Genomic DNA, 20221 nt, shown 5'->3' with positions numbered 1-20221 from the left:
TATTTGGGGAGTTTCTCCCATTCTTCTCTGCAGATCCTCTCAAGCTCTGTCAGGTTGGATGGGGAGCGTTGCTGCACAGTAATTTCAGGTCTTTCCAGAGATGTTAGTTCGGGCTCTGGCTGGGCCACTTACTTTGCTCCATTCATCTTTCCATCTATCCTGATTAGTCTACCTGGCCCTGCCGCTGAAAAACATCCCCACAGCATGATTCTACCACCACCATGCTTCACCATACGGATGGTATTGGCCAGGTGATGAGCGGTGCCTGGTTTATTCCAGACGTGACACTGGGCATTCAGGCCAAAGAGTTCAATTTTGGTTTCATCAGACCAGAGAATATTTTTTCTCATGGTCTGAGAGTCCTTTAGGTGCCTTTTGGAAAACTCCAAACGGGCTGTCATGTGCCTTTTACTGGTGAGTGGCATCCGTCTGGCCACTCTAACATAAAGGCCTTATTGGTGGAGTGCTGCAGGGATGGTTGTCATTCTGGAAGGTTCTCCCATCTCCACAGAGGAACTACGGAACTCTGTCAGAGTGACCATCAGGTTTTTGGGTCACCTCCCTGACCAAGGCCCTTTTCCCCGATTGCTCAGTTTGGCCAGGCGGCCAGCTATAGGAAGAGTCTTGGTGGTTCCAAACTTATTTTATTTAAAAATGATGGAGGCCACTGTGTTCTTGTGGACCTTTAATGCTGCAGAATGTGTTGGTACCCTCCTCCAGATTTGTGCCTTGACGCGATCCTGTCTCGGAGCTCTACGGACAATTCCTTTCAACCTCATGGCTTGGTTTTTTTCTCTGACATGCACTGTCAACTGTGGAACCTCATATAGACAGGTGTGTGCCTGTCAAAATCATGTCCAATCAGTTGAATTTACCACAGGTGGACTTCAATCAAGTTGTAGAAACATCTCAAGGATGATCAATGGAAACAGGATGCACCTGAGCTCAATTTTGAGTCTCATAGCAAAGGGTACTTATTTCTTTCAGGTTTTGATGTTTTTTTATGTTGAACAAACTAGCAAACATTTCTTAAAAACTGTTTTCGCTTTATCATTATGGGTTATTGTGTGTAGATTGATGAGGATTTTTTTTCTTTAATCCATTTTAGAATAAGCCTGTAACGTAAGAAAATGTGTAAAAAGTCAAGGGGTCTGAATACTTTACGAATGTCATAACTGTAGAAAGACGCAAAGACTCAAGAGTTGTCAATGTACACTAGCCGTGTGCAACTGGGTAAGTTTACCCCGCAAGATCAGTGTTTCTAATAATATGACCCTCATATGGTTTAGGCACACAGCGTTAATTAGATAAGTTCATAGGCTAACCTTCCTTTCCCTTGGAAAATGTATCTGACACATTTTCTCCTCTGAAGTCCACTCCTGGGAACGGGCCCTGCATGAATTCTAGTAAAAATGATAAAAAAAAATGTATGACACATTTTAAGTAATGTTAAAACAATAAGCGCTTTTGCAGATCCCATAGGATGCGGAGAGATTGAAGTCTGTGTTTTTCTTTCAGCATGCGTGTTTGACAGGTCTAATTGAAAAGATGAGCTTGAGGGTAGCGAGGCCTGCTTTTCCCATGCATCGGATCTGGTCAGAAAAGAGGCCCACGTCTCTCGATGTCTGTCCTCTCGCTGCAGTGTTATCGATGTGAGCCTCATGTGAGTGAGATTATCAAAGTCAAATGAAGGAGAGTCACCGAGGAATGAGTTGTGATCCACTCCTGAAGCAGCTCCATCTCCACATCACACCATTACTATTCCATTCATGTACAAGCGGCTTAAAACTCATTAGACTTTTCTATTTACTTAGTCTCAATCGGCCGTGGTTGTACTAAAAATACCATGCCCTGCCTTACTTTTGCACATTCCGTCATTGTCTCTTCCCAGCAGGCCTGTACGTTAGGTGTATATGGGACGGCTTCATGCCAAGGAGACTAACTGTTTTGTGTATTTTCGGGAAATGATCTGTCTACTTAGCCTCCCTACTGGAGAGTGTGCCTTCTGCTCCCATCCTTATTGTTCATTTAAATGAGCTTGTAGCATGATAATAGATTCATATTCATATGAATCATCATCCTCAGCATCAGTGGATGTCAAGCACTTTTCTCTGTACATGGTGTAATAATACATTTGAATCTGGATTTCACGCTAGAGGATCCCATTATATTCTTCACAATGTGTCATAAATATGTGTTTGGGCTCTTAGCTGTTGTTCCTTTGCCCTCACTATTTGGGGGTAAATGGGTTTGGGGTCTAACTGAAATGACTATGAGGGTTGTTTGGGAGAGGAGAGGAGACGGGTAACTAAACAGTCAGGGTAGCTAGGCCTCTCTGACTGGATTCAGATGAGCAGATGGCAACTTGTATGCATGAATAATTCATGCACAAGGTGACGTGCAGCTTGAAATTCCCCACACCAATTTCTCTTTCATGCTTGTTGTAATCGTTAGCTGTTTCTGAATAGTGTATTATTTGCTCTAATGCAAATAGAGTAACACAGATCATACACTGTGTGCGTTAGACTCAAAGTCACGCTAGTATTATTTTTAAAGAAATCGAAATAGATACATTATTCATTGTATACCCAGATTATTGATTCCAGTATTATCTGGGTTAAAAACAGGGCACTTGCAGTTAAATTATTTCTCTGTTTGTCAGATGAAAACAACATTGCTTGTTTTTCCATCAACCTGTCCTGATGTTTTTAGGAACAGATTCAGGAACCCTCAGACGTCCTTTGTTGTTGCCAAGCCCTAGTTACTGAATAATTGAAGCAAGTAAATGTTTAACATGTTTTACAAGTTCCTTGCTGTGGTGTTTTTGAAGACGCTCTATATTTTGTCTGTTGTCAAAGTGTTGTGTCTCAACCACAGTGTTTTCCCTCAATTCTGATGAGACCCTCTTCACCAGCCCACCACACCCTCCCCACCCCCGTCCACCCCCTCTTTGTTCACGTTCATGATGGCCGCCAGGCTAGCAGCTGTAACACACCACCTTAATGCTTCTTCAAATGTCAGGAGAATGACTGTTTGTCTTGAGTTTCCCCCAGCTGTTTATTCTAGCTGGCTCTGCCTTTGCATCGACAATGATTCCCTAAGCCTTGCCCCTTTCTTCTCCCAGAGCCTGTTTACATTAGGTCTGCCATGAGTGTCACCTATGAAATCTGTTGATTATTCCACCTGGTTAATGTTAAATTGGTCCGGCAAAGGTGATGTGTTTGTTCATAAACAAAAACCCCTGTTTACTGTAGCCATGGCAGAAATCAGTTCATAAGCAAATAGCAACTTTGTTTGCTGGTGTGAGTGAGTGGTTGGTTAACCCTTATAAGGTCTGGAAGGAACTTTTAAAAAGCTTCTGTGTGTCTGTGAAAAAGGGGTGAGGAGGGAGAGAGGGGAGGCCTGTTCCTACAATGTTGTCATAGTAGTCTTGAGATACGCTTTGCTTATCTACGACTTTGTTTATCTGCAACTTTTTGTTGAAGTGGCTGGTGAGATTAGTGCTTGTTTGGTCTCACTGTGAAGTCTCCGTTGGCGGAATGTCATCAATACTGTCAATTTACCTTCTCGGAGAAGAGAAGGGCGAGGGATTCTTTGTTGAGTGCCAAGCGAGTCCAGATATTGTGGCAACTACTTCTGAGGGATGTGTGTGGTTCTGGATTATGGAGGTCTAGGCTACATTAAGGTAATGTCACGGCTGTTGAAGGATGAGAACCAAGGTGCAGAGTGGTGAGTGTACATTTGACTTTATTTAAGAAATGACTCCGACAAAACAATCCAAAACAAACCGTGAAGCTTAATGCTATGTGCCATCAAACAAAGTTAACCTCCCACAAACACAGGGGAAAAAGGGTACCTATGTATGGTACCCAATCAGAGACAACGAGAAACAGCTGTCCCTGATTGAGAACCATACCCGGCCAAAACATAGAAAATCAGAGAAACACAAAACATAAAATGCCCACCCCAACTCACGTCCTGACCAAACCAAAATAGAGACATAAAAAGGATCTCTAAGGTCAGGGCGTGACAGGTAAAGACCAAGGTGATGAGGGAGGGAGGGAGGAAGGGAGGGAGGAAGGGAGGGAGGGAGGGCAGGACACTGGCTGTTCTATGACTGCGGGAGGGTTCAGGGGCCCAGCCCAATTCAGACTTTCTGTTCTGTTCTGCACATGCCAGTATAGGGGTTCAGTTCTTTTAATAGTTTATTTTGTATTATGAGAGGATTGACTGTGGATTGTTGAACAAATGTTCGTTCAGCCATCTGTAAACACGGTGAAAAAAAGAGATTTTCTCTCATGTTTGTCGAGCCAAAATATAGCTGAACACAAAACTCTCCAAACCTTGTAAACCCCTTCCAGGTGAAGCGTTATGGTGTTGCACCACCTTGGTACAACCTCTTTATGTTGTCTCGTTTCGCAACCAAGCCAACCTAAACAGGCAGCATCGGAGTGAATCTCTCCCGTTGTCATCTCCTTTGTCTGTGTCTTTATCTCCTCCCCAACAATGTTGTGCTTGTGTTGTGTGCTTCTGTTATGTGCTTGTGTAAACTGGAGCTATGTGATAACTATGCAGACCGGAACAGGTGGCCATAAAGGGTTTACTGTCATGAGCATTAGTGAAAAGTAAAACATGGAGAAAGGCCACACCACAGCTGTGCAGGCCGACCCTACCTGGGATTGTTGACTGAATTGTTGAGCTCTTCAATTCCAGGCTGCCATGACAAGGGGCTTTTAGAGTTCTATTGAGTGGAACGATAGGCTTGATTAGTCCTTGGTGCCCTGCCGTGCTCTGAACCCGTCTCGTCAGGTAGGAGTTGCATGTGACTGTGTTTGGACTGTACTCCCCTTATTAGACAAACAAAACCATCACCAAACAGAAAATCGGACCTTTTTTTATGATCCACTGTTTGTTCCAAACACTTGTTGTGTTTTGCAACCAGACCCCTGCAACCCCCACCCTCTTTAGAAGAACAGACGTCTGAGGATCAACAGAGAAGCATAGCATCTGTTTTGTGGACCTCTGTTACCTCATGGAATGTTCATTATTTAGGGTTCTTTGTTTTTGTTGTTTTTCTTTTTATATTTAGGGCTGACATGCCTCATAAACAACCAGGCCTGTTTCTCATGAACCTCCCCCTCATTTCTGTTTGAATATGTGTGTGTGTTTATTTGTGTGTGTATGTGTGTATGGCTGTTTGTGTCTGTGTTTGTGCATTTGTGGGTGCTTGCATGAATGTGTATTTTCCAGCCCTGCTAAGTATAGTACCTTTAGCGAGACACTTGACTGATGATTCCCCCTCAATATGCATTGTTGTATAAATGGATGAATTAAAAAAAAATGTTTAACTGCAAGCTATTTGAGTCATCATCACAGATAAATGTATCCTCTGAGCAAACTGAACATAAATGAGTAGATAAATGAACGAGGGGCCCTGTCACGTGGTAGACTAGTTGGCTGTGCCTGATAGCCCACATGAAGTTGCTGTGTCTCTGCCTCAGTGCAGCTCAGATTAACATAGTTGTCACTAGATAACTTTCCAATAAGGCTCATTCCTATCTGGGTGATATTTAATGCACATTTTACATTTTCTTTATTTCTCTTTTTTCTGCAGCTTTGAATTATTCTGCAGTAAAATTAATGAGAAAGTAGATTTATGGGTTTCATTTGTTTGTCAATTCGAAAATTAATTGGGTGTTAATTTTAGCCGTCCCTCATCAGTGCCGGTTCCAAGCATGTGCGCCTTACTTTCCATCATTGTGGGTCACAAGTTTTGCATACATTAAAATAGCCCCGCGGCTCATTCTCTTGATTACTTTTGGAGATGCCTTGCATTTGTAAATGTATGCCTTTCCGTTATAATTACGAACATTTTGCATGGAATGACAGTGCATGCATAATAGGCATTACTTTCCCCTTTTATGTAGTTTTAGAGAGAAAAAATCAGACTCAGTCCATTTTTTTACATGTGGAAAAATGTATTTTATTTGAAAAAGAAGTGGGGGTGAATAGCGTCAGCATGTGGTTTATTTCAAATCACATTTCATTTGGCCTAAGAATGTGTTTCTAATTGGTGTCTCAGAAGGAAGGGGAGTTTGTATGAGCTGAGCTGACCTGAGCTGAGCAGCCAGCTGACTCTTGTAGTTGTGGCTGACTCTCTCTCTTCCATCCCACAGTATTCCTCTTGCTCACTCCTTGTTTACAAAATCCCGTTATGGAGGGAGGCTGTGCCAGACTGAAGGGGTCAGCCGGGTCAACATCTGTCTGGAGAGAAGGAGAGAGAGTGGGCTGAACTGGAGGCTTGAGGCCAGAGCCCAGAACCCAGAGAACACAGCCCATAGCCTGGGCCCATCAGCCCATAGCCTGGGCCCAACAGTCTGTAGCTTGGGCCCGACAGCCCATAGCCTGCAGGCAGAGAGGCAGGGGCTCAGAATGAGATTTATTTATTATTTATTTAACCAGGTGAGTGGACTGAGAATACATTCTCATTTCCAGTAAAAAAAAAACATAGGCCTAGTTACTTACATACAAAATATATGGAAGCACAAAAAACATCACAATGAAGTAAAATCTAAAATAAATGACAAGATCAATCATAGAACCGTAAAAAACAAACACATTCTTCCTTAAAATGGTCCTCACATAGCCGTCTGAACTGCTTTAGATGCACCATTGAATTTCAGTGAATTCTGTAGACAATTCCACAAGCAAGGTAGCAAAAGGTAGATTTACTTAACTGTTGAGATTTTTATTTATTTATTTATTTTTTACCTTTATTTAACTAGGCAAGTCAGTTAAGAACAAATTCTTATTTTCAATGACGGCCTAGGAACAGTGGGTTATCTGCCTGTTCAGGGGCAGAACGACAGATTTGTACCTTGTCAGCTCGGGGGTTTGAACTTGCAACCTTCCGGTTACAAGTCCTAACCACTAGGCTGCCCTGCCGCCCCAAATTGAAGGACCTCTAGAGTTAACCATTCCTGAGATTGTGTCTGATAGCTTGTATTTCTGTAGGTTACCAGAGAAGTGATGTACGGTGATAGTTTACGTAAGAGGACTTTATAGACAAAAAGAGCATCATGCATAGATCTGCGAGACTTCAAAGAGGGCCAGCCTACTTTCTCATATAGAGTACATTGATGTGTGCTGAACCCATCGCCCATAATGAAGCGTAATGCTATACACAGCATCCAGTGGTTTCAATACAGTGGCAGCTGCATTCATATAAATGATATCGCCTTATTGTAAGATCGGAATCAATGTAGACAAAATGATTTGTTTTCTGCTATTTAACGTAAGGCATATTCCTGTACAAGACGTCCATTTAAATTAATAACTTCATAACTAACTCATCAACATGTATTTTGAATGAAAGCCTATCGTCAATCCACATTTTCAGATATTTATACGCGGGAACACATCCGAATTATACTGAACATGAATATAAACGCAACATGTGAAGTGTTGGTCCCATGTTTCATGAGCTGAAATAAACGATCCCAGAATTGTTCCATATGGACAAAAAGTTATTTCTCTCAAATGTTGTGCACAAATTTGTTTAAATCCTTGTTAGTTAGCATTTCTCATTTGCCAAGATAATCCATCCATCTGACAGGTTTAGCATATAGAGCAGCTGAATAAACAGCATGATCATTACACAGGTTCACCCTGTGCTAGGGACAATAAAAGGCCACTCTAAAATGTGCAGTTTGTCACAAAACAATGCCACAGATGTCTTTTGAGAGAGCGTGCAATCGGCATGCGGACTGCAGGAATGTCCACCAGAGCTGTTGCCAGAGAATTGAATGTTAATTTATTTGCCATAAACCGCCTCCAATGTAATTTTAGATAATTTGACAGTACGACCAACCGCAGACCAGTTTAACCACGCCAGCCCAGGACCTGCACATTCAGCTTCTTCACCTACAGAATCGTCTGAGACCAGCCAGCCGGACAGCTAATGAAACTGAGTTTGCACAACTAAAGAATTTTGGCACAAACCGTCTCAGGGAAGCTCATCTGTGTGCTCGTCGTCCTCACCAAGGTCTGGACCTGACTGCAGTTCGGCATCATAACCAACTTCATTGGGAAAATATTCACCATCAATGGCCACTGGCACACTGGAGAGGTGTGCTGTTCACGGATTAATCCAGTTTTCAACTGTACCGGGCAGATGGCAGACAGCGTGTATTGCGTCGTGTGGGCGAGCGGTTTGCTGATGTCAATGTTGTGGTGGCGGTGGAATTATGCTATGGGCAGGCATAAGCTATTGACAATGAACACAATTGCGTTTTATTGATGGCAATTTAAATGCACAGAGATACCGTGACGAGATCCTGAGGCCCATTGTCTTGTCATTCATCCGCCTCCATCATCTCATGTTTCAGCATGACAATGCACGGCATCATGTCGCAAGGATCTGTACACAATTCCTGGAAGCTGAAAATGTTCCAGTTCTTCTATGGCCTGCATACTCACCAGACATGTCCGACAGCGTGTTCCAGTTCTCGCCAATATCCAGCATCTTCACACAGCCATTGAAGAGTGGGACAACATTACACAGGCCACAATCAACAGCCTGATCAACGCTATGTGAAGAAGATTTGTCACACTGCATGAGACAAATGGTGGTCACACCAGATACTGGCTGTTTTTCCGATCCACACCCCTACCTTTTTTTTAATGTATCTGTATACATATCTGTATTCCCAGTCATGTGAAATCCATAGATTAGGGCCTAATGAATGTATTTAAATTTACTGATTTCCTTATATGAACTGTAACTCAGTAAAATCTTTGAAATTGTTGCATGTTGCGTTTATATTTTTGTTCAGTGTACGTAGCATACATCATTCGATACATTTCTATGTGAATGGGAAATCAACATGTTTGATTTTAAAAGGCATTAAGCACTAACTTCAGTTCAAAAAAGGCCCTCTGTAGGGCAATAAAGGCAGGCTGAAGCTTCAAAAGAGCCTGCTCAGCCATCGGGGAAATAGCATACACAACAGTTGAGGTGAGGGGGCGGCTGACGTACAACTGAAACAATACTGACAACATTATCTAATGAGGACTCACTAGGATGTTCTGCTTGCGAGAAGAGCATTTTCATTGTTGGACATAAGACTAGAGACACCAGTAAATCAGCTCCAAGTGATTTTAATTTAGGAAATATTTGAATCCCATGCATAATAAAGAGATATATGTGATCGGATACAAATGTAAGCAAGGTTTGAAATTATTATGTTTTAGTCAAATATTATACAGTGCCTTGCGAAAGTATTCGGCCCCCTTGAACTTTGCGACCTTTTGCCACATTTCAGGCTTCAAACATAAAGATATAAAACTGTATTTTTTTGTGAAGAATCAACAACAAGTGGGACACAATCATGAAGTGGAACGACATTTATTGGATATTTAAAACTTTTTTAACAAAGCAAAAACTGAAAAATTGGGCGTGCAAAATTATTCAGCCCCTTTACTTTCAGTGCAGCAAACTCTCTCTAGAAGTTCAGTTAGGATCTCTGAATGATCCAATGTTGACCTAAATGACTAATGATGATAAATACAATCCACCTGTGTGTAATCAAGTCTCCGTATAAATGCACCTGCACTGTGATAGTCTCAGAGGTCCGTTAAAAGCGCAGAGAGCATCATGAAGAACAAGGAACACACCAGGGTGTAAGCGGTGTAAAAAGAGGGGTAGCCAATAGTCTGGGTAGCCATTTGATTAGGTGTTCAGGAGTCTTATGGCTTGCGGGTAGAAGATGTTTAGAAGCCTCTTGGACCTAGACTTGGGGCTCCGGTACCGCTTGCTGTGCGGTAGCAGAGAGAACAGTCTTTGACTATGGTGGCTGGAGTCTTTGACAATTTTTAGGGCCTTCCTCTGACACCGCCTGGTATAGAGGTCCTGGATGGCAGGAAGCTTGGCCCCAGTGATGGTCTGGGTCGTTCGCACTACCCTCTGTAGTGCCTTGCGGTTGGAGGCCGAGCAGTTGCCATACCAGGCAGTGATGCAACCAGTCAGGATGCTCTCGATGGTGCAGCTGTAGAACCTTTTGAGGATCTGAGGACCCATGCCAAATATTTTCAGTCTCCTCAGGGGGAATAGGTTTTGTAGTGCCCTCTTCATGACTGTCTTGGTGTGCTTGGACCATGTTAGTTTGTTGGTGATGTGGACACTAAGGAACTTGAAGCTCTCAACCTGCTCTACTGCAGCCCCGTCGATGAGAATGGGGGCGTGCTCGGGCCTCTTTTTCCTGTAGTCCACAATCATCTCCTTTGTCTTGATCACTTTGAGGGAGAGGTTGTTGTCCTGGCACCGCACGACCAGGTCTCTGAACTCATCCATATAGGGTGTCTCTTGTTTAGATTGGCATCTCAGGAGACTCAGCCCCTCTGTTGAGCACACATTAACTCGTACTGGCCTCCCTATAACACGGCTTAAACACAACATTTTAAATCTGCATTTAGTCTCATTTCCACCATCTTTCATGACGAGGCCCAATGTTTTAAGGGCATTTATTCTACTTTGTATAAATCATTAATCAGCCAAGTTAATTTACTTCTGTCTGACTTGGTCAGCTTCATTAACTGCTCTGGAGTTGGGCAACTAGACGCGCCTCCCGCCGCACCAGGCTTGTGACCAACACAAAAGATGTAAATCTCACCACTGATTGCAGGAATGCAGACCCAGATAAGCATCAGTGTCATTCAGTTCATACTTATCCCAGGAGCGAGGGGAGGGAGTTGGGCTGGGGGGTGAGGGGATGTCTGTCTGGCTTGTGCATCATCAAAATTAGAAACAATAAGGACTTGAAAATTCAAAAAAATCTACGGCTGAATATTTGTTTTATTTGAGTTGGATTATAGAATTACATGCAATTATAGAGCATATGTAACCATTTGTATACAGCACATTCTCCTTTAAAATGAAGTAACAACAGAAAAGGTTTTTGGTATAGACTCATATGATGGTATTAATTGAGCACCGTATAGGATTTGAGTGTTTTAAAATGGATATTTCTCATGATCCTTTGGCAGGCAGGCACGCCCACCCGTTGGACCTGTTTCCCATTAAAAAGCCATTCTGCGTGGTTCTTCTGGGAGTAAATATATCCATTTCCATAGAAAGTGTTTTGTTTGTGAGGGTGAGTGTTTTCTTGGACTCCATTGCTTTGCCTCACTGAGGTTAGGTTTCTCTCAGATGTGTGTTTTTATCCCCTGCTTTCCACACAGCCGTGAAGCAGAACACTAACAGAACCTGATCCATGCTCCTTCCTCCAGCCCAGTATGGACATGTCATCTGCAAGTATCTAGTCCGGAAAGACAAAGCAAAAGACTAGTTCATCACCCAGTGGAAGGAGAGTCTATGAATACAGTGCAAACAAACAAACAAACAAGAAACAGTCAGGAATGAACCAATAGAAAAACCTGTTATAGAAGTGAACTCATGTGGGAAGGAAATGACACGTTTCCAGTTTGGCCCAGGTTAGAACATACTGTATCCCCTGTACTGTGTCTTGTTTTAACAGCTGTTTCTCCTACTCCCTGATGTCTCAGGTTTTTAAGTCATGATGCAAGAATCTGGGACCGAGGCGACAAGCAATGGTCCAGCCAGTCAGAACAGAGCAGCGAGCGTGGAGGACGGGTCCAGGGACGCGAGGCCCAAGAGCGCCACGTCAGTGGACGTCATGGCAGCTGAACTGATCCATCTCCAGCAGCAGCAGGTCAACTAGGTTCCTCTCTTCACACCTGTCTTAATGAAAGGAATAATCCCCTCAAAAACGATCTTTTGGTATTTGTTTCATTATTTCACTGTTGTTACAGTCCTAAAAATGTTTTGCATGTCAGCAATCAAGTTACTATTTGCTTTTTGAAAGTCTTATATCTTCACAACTTGATTGCTGACATGCAAAACCTTTTGGGACTGTATCAACATTGGCCTAATGAAAATAATGTCAAAATGAGTGGATTATTCCCATGGCAACAGCAGTCCCTATCCCCTCTAAAGTGCCTGTTAATATTTAATCCCGACCCAAAGTACATCAAGTACATAAACACATGATTATTATTTATGTATATTGGAGAGCGTTTTGAAGGTTTAAAGAGAGGGTAGTGCGCTCAATGATTGTGTGTTTGGATGCGGACATGTTTAGTGTATTATGCAGCTTCTGCATTTTGGTGAATTATTTGTTGAGGTAGGTCAACATATTTTAAGTGTATAGGTGCCACACGATTCTCGGACAGTTGGAGTGCTGTGCTATGCAATGGGCTGACAGTATTTTCCCTTAGCTCATTGTAAACACGCCTCACACTCGCAACTAATGCCACACTCCTCTGTGTCCGACCAATGAGGCCCATAGAATGGCGGTAGATTTATTATTAGTGAAGCCCAAAACATTTTCAGCATCTGAGACTTGAGGGAAACAGACAAGCTCTTTCTGTTGGTGTCAGTGTTATGTGTGCCACACGACAGCGTGTTTAAGGAAACAGCATTGAAAAGATCACTGTGTCTCATGGTGTCTTGGCATTGAAGAATGACTGGGGTTGTTGTCAAGAGCAGTTTAGTCATGATGCACAGCCTCTTTTGTTGCTGCCTGTTGTCACAGTATATCTATCAACATCTGTATGAGGTAAAGAACAATGATGAAACATGCATTTTGTCACAACAAAAATAACAGTAATTCGTTTGAAGTCATTTGTTTGAAGCAATCAGCTTGTGAACACGTACAGCACATAGTGAGTAATAGCCCAAGAAATCACAGGTTTGTGATTTGTTGCAAGTCAGTAACATTAACACCAGCAAAGTTGCAAATGCACAATTTACAATAATTCCTTCAGCAATAATAGAAAAAGTAGACAAATAAAGATGTTTCTGCAAACATCCTTTACTTGTTAGACCTATAGGTGGTCTACTCCACATGGCTGTCCCTCCCTCCTCTCCCCTCCATCACTGCTGTTCTAGCCGTCTCCCTTATTTTCTCCAGCTCAACATTAACATGTCGTCAGTGAGAAAATCACAGACATACTGAATTCATTACTGCAGTAGTCGCACAAAACCATGGATACAATTTCAATAACTGCGGGCCACAGTTGAGTAAACAGTTGCACTGAAACTTAATTCCTGTTGACTTTTCCTTCATTCTTTGCCAGGGGCGCATTCTGATTTGCTGTGCAAAGACAACAGGGGTTACAACTTTGATGAATGTGAGGCAGACGAGAGGGAGAGAGAGAGCAGGGAAATGTGGCATGGATGCACACTTGACACCAAGGATAGAGAGAGAGAAAATCCTTCACTCGAGGAAAAGAGCCAACTGTCCGACACTGGTCTCTGTTCTCTGGTCATATGGATGGGATAATGATTCTCCCAGATCAGTCATTTAGGAAAATAATGTAGAAATAAAAACATTACTTGTGAATTTAGTCCTGTAGAATATTTTCCTATTCATTTCAATAAATCGTAGATATTTTTCTTTCTGTTTGTCCCTTTGAACAAAGAAAGCCCATGGTTAATTTCTGTGGCGTACCATACGGTTTATGATGGAGAGAGAGAGTCGGATGGATTAATTGTTCTGTGTGATAAATGGTGCATGGTTCGGGATGAAGGACGAGATGTCTCATTCTCCGCTCCTGACGTTCTCCTTTGATAGGGTACTTACCAGTGGAGAGTTCTGGGGGAATGCGCCTGTGTTTTTATTCTCCCATTAGGCTAACCCAGGATTTTCATTCATGCATCATGAACCATGTTAATTGTCCCATGGGCATTAAGATCTTCGCTCAATTACTTGATAACTTTTACTTTTGTGGCATTTTGCAGTCTGTCTTTTACGTTTTATTTGCTGGTTGTGCTAATATGGGGGTAACTTGACAGATATGTGGGCTAATCTGAGAAACATCCAAGACACCATTTCCATTTTGGTGATGCAGAAATCAATCTAGATTTTTTTGTTCACCCCTGAGTCAGGGTGAACAACAAACCTGGTGGTGGTATACCATTTATTCTTATTAGGGAACATAACTGTGAAAGACAGTGCTCATTAATAAAGATAGGGGATACAATAATTGTAATCTGTTTGATCATCTTGATTCTGACAGAGGAATTCATCTTGTAGACCAGTCAGATTTGGGGGAAGTGGACCATAAGCTTGCTCTAAACATCTCTATTAGTAAGTCAAATACTGGGCTGTAATACCTCTGCAGAAACAAGATGCTCTGCTGGCTTACCTAAATCTCCAATCGAAGTGGTTTCCCATTATTGGTCATTCACTGTATAGACACATTTAATGTTTGACCAGAAATGTTCCCATTTGGTGGATAAATATAGTGTATTGTTGTGTCAACCAAACAGAAGGTTTGCACCCTATATTTTCTCTATATGACTCCTTTCTTTTATGTTTTCTCTCAACTTTTTTGCTGATGGAGCAGAAGTTGTGGTTTTCAGAAATCCCTTTAATGAGGAAGTGAAGATTATAGACATCATAAAGACAAATATATTTTTAAAAAGGGGCTGTGTTTTTGCAATAGCTAAACATTTGTGGGTTTTCCGTTTGTTTTGTTGTTATTGATTTTGCAAGAGGAAGTTCCGATGTCCAAAGGAGCAGTCACAGATTAGACCAGATGCAGCCAACCACATCGACAAGCAGGCAGTCATAGTGAACTGTTAGATGCTGTAGGCTGCTGTTGACTCCTGCACATTCAAGTTACTACATGTACTGTTGTTGATTGTGATTTATGGTTGATTTAGGCATTGCATTCGTAATCTTGCACATGTTTATGCAAGCAACCGATTCCTCTGCTAGAAATTGGATTCAGCTGATATAACTGTGGAGTATTAAATATTAATATCCTGTCTCTTAGAGGTGTCCTTTTAATGAAGTTTGAGAGATTCCTCAAATATCATCGTTCCTCAGTGATAGAAAATACATTGAGTGTACAAAACATTAAGAACACCTTCCTAATATTGAACACACTTTTACCCTCAGCACTAGGAACAGACACCTCCTGAGCTGCAGGCTTCAATAAACGTTGCAGGAAAAGATGATCATGAGGAAAATTACGTTATCTGGCAAGCTTAAAGGCCTTACATAAACATGTGGTGGAAATATTAAACAACGCAGACTGTGGCCTCCAAAAATCTGGCTTCTCTAGAAAATACACTGAGTGTACAAAACATTCAGAATATTGAGTTGCCCCACCTTTTGCTCTCAGAACAGCCTCGATTCATCAGTGCATGGACTCTACAAGGTGTCGCACAGGGATGCTGGACCATGTTTACTCCAATGCTTCCCAAAGTTGTGTCAAGTTGGCTGGATGTCCATTGGGTGGTGGACCATTCTTGATACACATGGGAAACTGTTGAGCGTGAAAAACCCAGCAGCGTTGCAGTTCTTGACACAAACCGGTGAACCTGGCACCTACTACCATACCCTGTTCAAAGGCACTTCAATCCTTTGTCTTGCCCTTCACCCTCTGAATGGCACACATACACAATCCATGTCCCAATTGTTTCAATGCTTAACAATCCTTATTTAACCTGTCTCCTCCCCTTTATCTGCACTGATTGAAGTGGATTTAACATGTGACATCAATAAGGGATCATATCTTTGACCTGGATTGACCTGGTCAGTCTATGTCATGAAAAGAGCAGGTGTTCATAATGTTTTGTACACTCAGTGTACACGCCAACAATATCATCAGAAAAAGAACAACAGCCAGATGAATCATTGCTTTTTCTTTACAGCAGAAATATCGATCCAGGCTTCTTTGTCAGACAAGTTCTCTAAATCTTTGTCACAAATCGCAAGATAAGGCAAACCAACTTTTTCCCTTCTTTAATTTCTCTTCTGTGTTGGAGCAGGGCCATCAGTACTGTCTGGAGAGCAACACTTTGGCTCTTCACATGGAGCCGCAGACACAGGTTAGCTGTTTGCATAATATAAACTATAACAAGATCCCTCTCGACATGGTGGAAGAGAGAGAGAGATACACACACACACACACACACACACACACACACACACACACACACACACACACACCCACACACACACACTGCTCAGCACAGCCTTGGTTGTCTGTCTGTCTGTGTGTCTATCATCACTGAACTTGCTAAGTGATAAGAAGACTCACGTGACTTTCTCCCACGTTGCCAACCCTGTACTGTAGAGTAGACAACCAGGCCCAGTACAGCCCAGTACAGTACATTGTATCAGGGCCAGGGCTGCTGAGGCCTGTGTCCTGGTCAGTAGAGCAGACTAGTGGTCAGACTAACTGGCATTTAGATCAGAAAGGTTAAAATCATCAGGTCAGAGGTGAGCTCAGAGCAGCTCTCATGCTGCTGGACCGCTGGCTGCTGATTGCGTCCACTTGACTGTGGAGTTCAGTGGAACAGAACCACCCCTCTTTACTACAAGTAAAAAACACTCGTTATCACCACACATTTTAATTCAATTAAATTCAGCAATTCAGCTTTTTGTTTTCTGACAGCAGTATATCTGCTCAGTACTGCATTACCAATAGGTGTGATAAAGGGCTGGTTTCTCTGTGTGGTTGGTGTCCAAAGGCTATGACGCATTATTCTCTCATTGTGTGTTTGCTTCCTGAGGGTTTCAGTCAATGACAAATATGCATGCCACACACACAAGTGCACACACACACACCCCTCCTCATCTCAGAGAGGATCATGTTAAAAGGATACACACTGCTCTGTTTCTGTGTCACTCGCAGCCACCTGTGTAATGCTGTGGATTGTCTTTCCTTCATCTCTCAGTGCTCTCAGGTATCTGCTTGTAAACTGTTCATATTGTCAGATCGGGCTGGGGACGGTAGAGGCTCCAACTTATTGGAAATCTGGGAGAACGGATAACATCAGTGTTATGACACTGCATATTGCCCTAAATTGCTTTGTTGGTAAAACGATAGTGCTCTTCCAATTTGAATAATTGTATGGAATCCCTCCCAGAACAGTTTAATTATGTTATCACACAACTCACAGCATCTGTCTTTATAGTGGAGCAGATGACAGTTTTATTACAGGCTGAATTTCTTGGGTGGTTCTGGCAATTGATGTGTGATCTGATTAATAATCATACTGATGGAGGTGAAAATTGAACAGTAATGTGCTTGTATGTAGAAATTGGAAAAGATAATTAGAAAAAAACACGCCATGTGTCACAAGAAAACTTCATCACTGTTTTTGTCGATTCCTAAGCCTTCCGCAATTGAACCATATTGCTTTTTGAGTCTAGTTAATTGTTACATGCAATATATTTTTCTCCCAGGGAAGAGAGATCTGTTTAGTCTATCCCAGTATAACTTCTGAAGCCTTTTGTCATGTCTTGTTGAGTTTTCTTCCTGAGTTTTGGAGGTAAACACATTAGCAGCACCAAAATGGCAAGCTCATGAAATCATCCATTTTGTTAAGTGTACCTTAAGCGTGTCCTTTCAGCCCGTGAGACGATCAGCAGCAGCGAGAGATGCAGCACAGGTTGCATGTTTGCATACCATACCAAACCCCTAAGTTTAAAATAGTTGACTGATCCATGGGTTGACATCCTGTTTACACACCCTCCCCGGGGCTGGTTCATTTGGGCAAATGGGGGGGATCTGAGGAGTTGTTTGACAATGATGTCATCAAGAGAGACTCTTAACTTCCCTCATGCCCCAACAAGCCTACAACGCTGCAAGGTAAGTCGCTCCATACTATACTGTAGATAACCCTGGCCACATGAAACACAGGGATAATGGATTTCAGGTCAAACGGTCAGGATGGGGTGTAATGTTTAATTTTTTTTTTATTTTTTTATTTTACCTTTATTTAACTAGGCAAGTCAGTTAAGAACAAATTCTAATTTTCAATGATGGCCTAGGAACAGTGGGTTAACTGCCTGTTCAGGGGCAGAATGACAGATTTGTAGTGGAAGGTGTATTGTTTTGTATCCCGTATATATCAGGATGATGTAACGGTGAAGTGTAAACGTCTAGGAGCAACAACGGCTCAGCCGCAAAGTGGTAGGCCACACAAGCTCAGAGAACGGGACAGCCAAGTGCTGAAGCACATAGTGCGTAAAAATTGTCTGTCCTCGGTTGCAACACTCACTACCGAGTTCCAAACTGCCTCTGGAAGCAACGTCAGCACAATAACTGTTCGTCAGGGGCTTCATTAAAGGAGTTTCCATGGTCGAGCAGCCACACACAAGCCTAAGATCAAGCAATGCTAAGCGTCGGCTGGAGTGGTGTAAAGCTCGCAGCCATTGGACTCTGGAGCAGTAGAAATGCGTTCTCTGGAGTGTTGAATCACGCTTCACCATCTGGGTGTCCGACAGAACGAATCTGGGTTTGGCGGATGCCAAGGGAACGCTACCAGCCCCCGTGCATAGTGCCAACTGTAAAGTTTGGTGGAAGAGGAATAATGGTCTGGGGCTGTTTTTCATGGTTTGAGCTAAACCCCATAGTTCCAGTGAAATTAAATCCTAACGCTATATTGTGTGATCAATTCTAGACGATTCTGTGCTTCCAGCTTTGTAGCTATAGTTTGGGGAAGGCCCTTTCCTGATTCAGCATGACAATGCCTCCATGCACAAAGCAAGGTCCATACAGAAATGGTTTGTCAAGATTGGTGTGGAAGAATTTGACTGGCCAGGACAAAGAGCCCTGACCTCAACCTCATCGAACAGCTTTAGGATGAATTGGAACGACGACTGTGAGCGAGGCCTAATCGCCCAACATCAGTGCCCGACCTCATTAAAGCTCTTGTGACTGAATGGAAGCAATTCCCTGCAGCATCTAGTGGAAAGCCTTCCCAGAAGAGTGGAGGCAGCAAATAGCAGCAAAGGGGGGACCAACTCCATATTAATGCCCATGATTTTGGAATGAGATGTTCAACGATCAGTGTCCACATACTTTTGATCATGTAGTGTATTTAGCAGTCTTATGGCTTGGGGATAGAAGCTGTTCAGGGTCCTGTTGGTTCCGGACTTGGTGCATCGGTACAGCTTGGCTGTGAGGTAGTAGAGAGACAGTCAATGACTTGGGTGGCTGGACTCTTTTATTTTTTAAGTGTTCTACTCCGCTAGCCAGCACCTTGCCTAAACAGGTGTGCGTTTCTTTCGCTTCCAGATTGGCTGGACTCTTTGAACATTATTAGGGCCTTCCTCTCTGACACCGCTTGTATAGATGTCCTGGATGGTAGGGAGCTCGGCCCAAGTGATGTACTGGGCCATACGCACTAGCCACTGCAGCGCCTTGCGGTCGGATGCGAAGCAGTTGCCATACCAAGCAGGGATGCAGCCAGTCAAGATGTGAGGGCCCATGCCAAATCTTTTCATCCTCCTGAGGGGGAAGAGGTGTTGTCGTGCCTACTTCATGACTGTTGGTGTGTGTGGACCATGTTAATTCCTTAGTGATGTGGACACCGAGGAACTTGAAGATCTCGACCTATTCCACTAAATGCATCTAGTGTGTAATGTTGGGTCAGTGTGGCCACTGCTTTCTATGTAAATTATGGGTGTGTATGCTGGGATCATTAGGAAGCCTGAAGTGGCTCTCATTGTGGGGCACCCGGATGATGGCTGTATCTGTGCGTTAGTGCTGAAGAGGGAAACTGTAAACTTCTGTGTAGATGTCTGAAGCAGCTAGTGTGGAGAGTCAGACAGGGAAACACGTCTGTGTTGGTTCATTATTAGATGGCTTATTAGGAGGGCTGAACTGACTAGGGTTTTGACTAAATGCATCGATGATGTTTTATTTAAAGTAATACTCACAAACCCATCTCTAAGCCTCCCGATCGCACACACACACACACACGTATGCTCACACACCAACACACACACACACGCACGCGCGCACACACACACACACACTGGTATTGGTCTGTTTTTGTTGAGCAGATTGTGTGTTTAGTTTTGTAAATAAGGAACCATTTTAACAGTGCCTCAGGAGGCTTGGGTTGGGAAAGTACAAGCCCAAACATGGCTGGTTTTAATAGCCATTGTCAAAACACTCTTTAAACAAAAAAACTATTCAGTGGAATGGAATGTTTACATCTAGTTGAATAATAATGCCTTTTTTGGAGAAACTAGTCTTTTAGGATGGCCAATTTGACCCAATTTATTAGGGATAAAGTTAGAGTAAATATGTATCAAGAAAGTATTTCCTACACAGAAAACGTATGGGTAATTAATATTAATAGGCTGTGCTTGTTAACACCCCCAATGCAAGT

The 20221-nt window shown here is 42.7% G+C and overlaps 1 protein-coding gene across 26 annotated transcripts in view; it reads left to right on the top strand.

Moving 5' to 3' along the window:
* Nucleotides 1-20221, top strand: part of foxp1b (forkhead box P1b) — a 232673-nt gene that overhangs the window by 110109 nt on the left and 102343 nt on the right. For 20 of the 26 annotated variants that reach the window (XM_090206154.1, XM_090206153.1, XM_090206144.1 and 17 more), the window contains one exon: nucleotides 11563-11729. The exons of 4 other annotated variants lie outside the window; for them this stretch is intronic. In XM_090206154.1, coding sequence (XP_090062280.1) covers nucleotides 11574-11729 — 156 coding nt within the window. In that variant the 5' untranslated portion in view covers nucleotides 11563-11573. Of the gene's footprint in view, nucleotides 1-11043; nucleotides 11151-11562; nucleotides 11730-20221 lie in introns of those variants that run through there. 2 more of the 26 variants (XM_090206148.1, XM_090206143.1) reach the window with 2 other exon arrangements.

This window comes from Oncorhynchus mykiss, chromosome 17 (genome assembly GCF_057628025.1).
Source record: "Oncorhynchus mykiss isolate SJ-2025 chromosome 17, ASM5762802v1, whole genome shotgun sequence".
In the NCBI taxonomy this organism is placed as follows: Eukaryota; Metazoa; Chordata; class Actinopteri; order Salmoniformes; family Salmonidae; genus Oncorhynchus; species Oncorhynchus mykiss.
The sequence above is the reverse complement of the archived record's forward strand: the minus strand, read 5'-3'. Positions and strand labels throughout refer to the sequence as shown.